The sequence below is a fragment of the Galeopterus variegatus genome, unplaced genomic scaffold (assembly GCF_000696425.1).
Source record: "Galeopterus variegatus unplaced genomic scaffold, G_variegatus-3.0.2 Scaffold260, whole genome shotgun sequence".
NCBI lineage: Eukaryota > Metazoa > Chordata > Mammalia > Dermoptera > Cynocephalidae > Galeopterus > Galeopterus variegatus.
Window position 1 is genome coordinate 321608 of NW_007726371.1, and position 7095 is coordinate 328702.

At 35.6% G+C, this 7095-nt stretch overlaps 1 protein-coding gene across 2 annotated transcripts; it reads left to right on the top strand.

Annotated features, from left to right (window-relative positions):
* Positions 1-747: 747 nt before the first annotated feature.
* On the top strand, positions 748-6427 carry NXT2 (nuclear transport factor 2-like export factor 2). Of its 2 annotated transcripts, none has more exons than XM_008566664.1 (4): positions 748-793; positions 1185-1271; positions 3008-3152; positions 4007-4509. In XM_008566664.1, the coding sequence occupies exons 2-4, from the start codon at positions 1254-1256 to the stop codon at positions 4186-4188; spliced, it is 345 nt and encodes a 114-aa protein (XP_008564886.1). In that variant the 5' UTR covers positions 748-793; positions 1185-1253; the 3' UTR covers positions 4189-4509. The 2 variants fall into 2 exon arrangements, 1 of the variants encoding a protein (XP_008564886.1); XR_550091.1 differs by lacking the exon at positions 748-793 and adding an exon at positions 5030-6427 and having other exon boundaries at positions 1191-1271; positions 4007-4814.
* The last annotated feature ends 668 nt before the right edge of the window (positions 6428-7095 follow it).

The window sequence follows — 7095 nt, forward strand, 5'->3', positions numbered from 1 at the left end:
AAATGATGCTTTCGTTTTGAGTGTGCTGTGTACAAAAGTAGTGATTTTTTTGTTTTCAACTATAAATGAATAAATCAGTAAGGCGGATGGGAGGGATTAATAGGAACTGAAGGGTGGTGGACTTAAGGTTGGAACACCGGGGTGCTTTTAACAACGGACCGAGCTACTTCCGGGAGAGAATGGGCGGGTAGAAAATTCTGTGTGTTTGGCGGGTTTAACTCTGTTCTGAAATATTTGCTCATTTGGCAGCCATCGGCGCCAGACACGTGAGGCCGTAGTGACGCCGGTAGTGCCGGAACGCGCTGCTTTGGTTTCCCCGATGAACACGTCTGTGGTGAGTGCCCGGGCCGCCGCAGGGAACCGGAGCGCCAAAGCCGGGGCGGCTGAGGGGAGGGGCGCCGGACCCGGCTAGCTGCTGGTCACGTGGGCAGATGGCGAATCAGGTCCTGGCCCGCCGGGCTCGGGGCGGGGCCCTCTATCTGCTGCCCGCCCACCGACAGCGGTGCGTTGGATTTCTGGTCCCGGAAAGGAGCGTGAAGTGGGGTGTAGGGAGTTGCGGGTATGTTCGGGTGTGTGGTTTATAGCTTGCTATTTCTGTCAAAATCACTTTCGATCACCTGATAAAGAAGTGAAACGGGCGATTTAATGTTTTTAATTCAAATGAAAGGCCGGGCCCGGTAAATGGCTGGAGAAGAAGGTACTTAATCCTCAGTCCTCCTGCGTGAACCCCAACAGCATTTCTTGTTTTCCGTTTTTCAGTTCTTTTACAAATACCAGTGAATGTTTACGCAATGTGAGGAAGTTTCATAAGTGGAGTTGCCTAGTTTTTCAAGTAGTTCATTGAACTTCATTTTTATTTATTTATTTTTTCTTTCAAATTTTGAGTTTGGGCGTAAAATCTTAGTTGCCAAGCAAAGATTATGGATTCATATGTGAAGAGTGAATAAAATCAAATTCACTAATGAGAGATGATTATGTTCTAAAGACATGCACCTAAAAATAGTGAAAAATTTTTAAATTGTAAACTTTTGAGCCCTAAACTTTAGTGTCCTAATTTATATGGAAGAGTGTGGACTGTGTATAGAGCTGCAAAGTGTTTGAAATAAACCATCAGCTTCTGTTGGTTTTGTGTTTATGAGGGGTTGGAGGGGTGGTAACCTACACTTCTGAAATTTTTCTTGTAGGATTTTAAAACTTATGTAGATCAGGCATGTAGAGCTGCTGAGGAATTTGTCAGTATTTACTATGAGACAATGGACAAAAGAAGATGGGTGAGTGTTATAGGTTCTACTACTCTTTGTTAAATACTAGTTCTTATTTTGAGTCAGCCATTCATCTGGATTGCGTAAGTGGTAACTGTGACTTGTTCTTTAAAATTGAATTGCATAGGGAAGTATTAATATGGTATTAGTGGGATTGTGGCCTCTGGAATCATCCCATTTTTGCCTTTGCCTAGTTCTGTGACCTTGGGCAAGTTGCTAACTTCTCTTAACCTCATTTTATTTTTAGGGTGATAAATAGGGATTATTTTAAATACTGCACTTAACCCAGCATATGCTTACAAAAATATGTCACCTTTTCTTAGTTCCATCATTTGACCAGTATGGTTAAAGTAGTGTTATCTAGTGAAGGGGTCTGCCATTCCAGGGCATGTTTCCTAATTTGCCCCTTTTATTTCATATATTAGTAATTTCTGATTACATCTCACAACTATAGCTGACACTGTCAAAGAAAATACACATAGCATGGATACTTTTAGTCTTCAACAGACCAAGTTCTCACTTCATCAGCTTTTTCATTATGATTTATCCCTGAGCCATATCTTCTAAGTAATTTTTTCCAGTATGTGATCAAATGAGTCTTGCCTGGGTTTCTTATTAGCATACGGCTGTGTTTTAGAGAACTTCTATCCTGCAGGTGCAAAAATTTATACTTTATCTATAAAAGCCTATTTTTTAAAAGGCAGAACATAAAAGAAGTTCCTGTTAGCGATGTTTGATGACAGGGGCAAGGGATGGGACAATTGATGTTTATTGTGCCTTGCCTTGATGACAGGGGCAGGGGGTGTGACAATGAATGTTTATTGTGCCTTGTCTTGAATGTTTGTTGTGCCTTACCGCTTTCAAAAATAAAGTAGCAAAAAAAAGGCAACATAGTTCATTCAGCATCAAGATATCTGTTGGCCTTTTAACCCAAGTTAAATTTTATAATTAAGCAAATAGTGTGTCCTGTGACCCCAAAGAGTTACCTATTGAATTTTGCCTCATTTGGGCCTTAACTTATTTGACTTATCAAAGGTTGTGCTTTAGCAGGTACTCAGGATTTTTTTTTTTTTTTTTTTTTTTTTTTTTTTTTTTTTTTTTTTTTTTTTTTTTTTTTTTTTTTTTTTTTTTTTTTTTGGTGGCTGGCTGGTACAAGAGTCAAACCCTGGACCTTGGTTTGTTATCAGCACCATACTCTAACCAATGGAGCTAACCGGCCAGCCCTTCAGGCTTCTTTTGAACTAAGTATGCTAAGAACACAGGAACTAATTCTTTCTAAACATACAAACATTAAATTGTTGGCATGTATGTAACCACTAGGATTAAAGTGTACAGGTGAAGCTTGATTGACAACTTTGTTAATTCTCAAAATTAGAAATGGGAAAGAGACTAAAACGTGTTGGGCTGCATGTGCTTTGAATTTGTAATCATTTAATTCATTTTAATACAGAAAGCAAAACTTTAAAAACTCTTCCAGTTTGGATGCAAGCTTTTCTCATTGTGGTTAAAGTAAAATATGAAAAAAAATATTTAACTGCCTAGTTTATAAAGAGTAGGATAATATCTAAGTACAAGATTATAAGACAGACACCATGTTCACATTGGTTTCCGGTGGAGAGGAGGGAGCGGAGATGGAGGTAGAACCATGAAAATGTTTATATACCATCTGTATCCTGTTAGTCCATTTCTATAAAATGCTTACCTAGAAACAAAACTCCCTTTTAAAAATTTTTCTCTCTTTTTAGGCACTAACCAGGCTGTATCAGGACACGGCCACTTTAATATGGAATGGAAATGTTGTTACAGGGATGCAAGCCCTAACTAATTTTTTTGAGATGTTGCCTTCTAGTGAGTTCCAGGTCAATATGTTAGATTGCCAACCAGTTCATGGTAAGATCATGGTGTCTCAAGGTACTTTGTTTTTCTTTAGTGAGCACCGAGCTTTTACACCAAAAGCAGCAAGCAAGTTTTTGAGCAAGTTAAATATTATGAAAAAATTCAGCTATCCAGTCAGACTTTTGGTCTTCCTTTAGATGCTTCTCACTCCAAAGAACCACTAGTAGGTTTTTGTAGATGGTGTGATTACGGCTTATTAAAAGTTGTATGAACAATTGAGACTAAATGTGATTTTTGTTAATGGAGAGGAGAGAGTATCTGTTTTACCTAAATAGATAGTTTTGTTTTTCTCCAGAGAAAAAATTATACCATATCTCTGATTAATGTGTTTTAGTATCTTACAACCTATTAAAATTTCAGAGAAATTTACTCTATTACAAGAAAGGATGACTTGACAAGACAGAATTTAGTTTAAGGTAGATTGATGCAGTTTATAATATTAACCTCTAGATGGGGTTCTAAGTGTCTTAAGTACTGGTTTAGTGTGATTTTTTTTTCCTTTATATTTCTTGAAAAGAACGATAGCTTAAGAAGCAAAATTGAATAAATTGTTAGAAACCCAATAAAATATTAATACATACAGTATTCAAATGGTCCTATGCTAGACGTAAGCTCTTTGTTTTGAAACTTTAGAGTACTTAAATCTTTCTGGACTGAAAATCATTTTAATATCTTTGAAATGAGTAGTTTTCTGGCTTTGGGCGTACATGCTCAAGATTATGCTCAAAGTAAAGAAAGTTTATGAAAAAATTTTTAGCTTTAGATTATAAGCAATGTAATTTAAGCCTGAAAATCTGTTTATTTAGAGATAGAAACTGACCTCTTCTCTTTTTTGTGTGTGGATAAAGAGCAAGCTGCCCAGTCCCAGACCACAGTTCTTGTTGTGACCAGTGGAACTGTGAAGTTTGATGGAAACAGACAACATTACTTCAACCAGAACTTCCTGCTGACTGCTCAGTGCACTTCTAACAACAACGTGTGGAAAATTATAAGTGATTGCTTCCGTTTTCAAGATTGGGCTAGTAGTTAAAGGGGCAAAAGCCCATTCTTCTTTGGTCCATTAGTTCCAGCAACAAAAATTTATGTGAATTAATTAATTTCATTGTAGAAGCACTATAAACTGGTATGTGCTGAAACTAAATTTCCTTAATAGTTTTTTATTCCTAGCAGCACCTTTTCTAGCAGCTGCCAGTTTGGATCGTTGCCCTTAAGAACTTTAATACTAGTTTTTTACATGCCTTATATACATTCCACTAAAGACATTGTAATAGTAATATTAAATACACATTCTTGGTACTAACATACTCACTGTGAACCCAGCCTATCGCAAAAATGAAATCTTTTTATAATACCATAAATGCGATATGAGCACAACATAATTCTCTGGGAGGAAGTGGGGTTTTTTGGTTATTAGGTTAATTTTGTAGCAAAATACGTGCCTGTTTTCAGTTAACACTGGTAACGTAGTTTTAATATATTTTTCAAATCAGTTCAATGAAAGCAGTAAAAATTTAGGTTTGCATAACTACTCTCCACAATATGTATTTATGGAGAAGACATATTGGAATTGCATGTGGAGATGTTCAATCGTCTTTTTTCATGTTAAGTATTTTTTTATGTTGGCATGTTTTCTTATGAAGTGAATTAACTGGAGAGGTGCAGATGTCCTCAGTTGATACTTGAGTATTGGGCATATTTGGTGGCTTAAAAACAAAACTTCTTAAAAAGTTTTCTTGGCAGCTTCAGGTCTATAAAGTTAGGTAATGAATGGTAGTAGAACTAATAGCTTTAATGGGAGAATGGGAAACGAGAAACGTAGAAATCCAAGGTTGAAGCCAAAAGTAAGGGGGGGGGGTATGACAACTGGAGAGGTGCAGATGTCCTCAGTTGATACTTGAGTATTGGGCATATTTGGTGGCTTAAAAACAAAACTTCTTAAAAAGTTTTCTTGGCAGCTTCAGGTCTATAAAGTTAGGTAATGAATGGTAGTAGAACTAATAGCTTTAATGGGAGAATGGGAAACGAGAAACGTAGAAATCCAAGGTTGAAGCCAAAAGTAAGGGGGGGGGGGTATGACAAATTTCGGTGGTAAATTTTGGTACTTGCTTTCTACCTCCTAAAAATGTAGCCTTTTTTTAGGGTTTAAATCACTTGAGTTAATACGTATCCTTACCAAATGATCATAAATGTCACTTTTGCTCTAAGAATGATTTTTTAAGGTCTTTTCACTTCACCTCATACTTATCACCAATATGTCTCTCAACTTATTCAAGAACTTATGGGGGTAAAATGTCAGCAATAAACTTAAGCTTGTAACAGGGTCTAACACGAAAGTTGGAAATAAAGCCATTGCATTCTCTTTGTGACACCCTTAACTTCTAAGTCTTCCATGTGAACTTTAGGCCCAAAGTCTACTATGTATTATCCACCCCGAAAATAAGTCATTGTTTTTCCCTTGTGTTTTGCACTGTTAGCTGCATTATCTTTTCTTTAATTATTTAAAGTTAAAATTGTTTAATTTTATTTGTTCTTCCATGTGGCATTGAGTAAATAAATCTCTGTTATGTGACTAACTCATTGTCTTTAAAGAGAAAATAGCGAATAGCAGATCTTCATGATGTATTTCAGAAGAACAAACTGATTATTTTATATTTCAGCTTCTAAAGGGAAAAAATCTGCCTTTGGTTTTTGGTTAAACTTTAAATGTCTTTAACATTTTTTAACGTTTTTAAGCTAGTTATGCCAGCTTTGTTGCTACATTGCAAATGAAAATTAATGTTTCCTATCACTTAATTTTAAAACTAGTAGTTCATTTACTCTTGCTGAAAATTACACACTATACATATGATATACTAACAAAATAGAATCAAATAAAGTGGAACTGAAATTTAGACTACACTTTCTTATAGTATTGATCAAAACTTACACATTATATTCTACTCAAAGTGAGCATATTCTTATTTTGGATTGTTTTTTAAGAACCACAGCTTCAGCAGAAACAATCAGAATACCCAAATACTGCCCTTTCCGTTATGGAGAACAATCTCAAGTGAAAGCTGCATATAACTAGCAATAATTGAATTGAATGGTGTGTATTATTCATGAATTGTATGTTTTAAGACTTGTATGTGAACTCTCTAAACTCTATAACTTTTAAATGGCTGGAACTACTCTTATATGGACAAGACTGTATTTTTGACATGCTCATATTTTTATAACTTGAAAAAATAAAGTAAAATTTGCCTTGTGACAAGTTTTCTCAAACTTGATTTAAGGTCTTTTGATTTTTGTTTTAAAGCTCCAGGATAGGTACTTGTTTCTTTACAAGACAAGGTTTTTCAAATTAAAATACACATTAGAATGTTGAATACAATGGTTGACACCTTAGACTTTTTCTTTGTCCCTTCTATAGCCTACCCTATTCTTCCTCTTTTCCTACCAAGTATAAGGGTACTTCAAGAAGTTCATGGAAAGATTAGTATTTTAATTCTATTTTTCCATGAGCTTTTTGAAGTACCCTTATGTTCACATTCCCAAGATCACCTGTTTGAGGTAGCAGTGAAGTTTCTGGTGAGAAGCTGGAAATCTTAACCTTGAGAAACTGGCCAAAATGCTATATTCAGTAGGCAGCAAAACCAAAGTACAATTGATTTCCAGAAAGAAATGGTCCCATTAACTTTAATTCTATATTTAAAAATGTCAACAGATTCTTTTGGAGAAGAGTGAGAAAAGACAGTAGCCCTTAAAATCAAATACCATATTTGATCTAAGATACTTGTATTTTTCACATTTTAACATCCCTGAAATTGGTATGGATCTTAAATCGATGCCATGTTAGAGTTTAGTCACCCTTTTTTTCTTCTTTCTCAGTGCTACATAAAATAATGGTGAGTCTTATAATTGATAGCATCTTAGATTGGTGAAATACAGTAGTGAG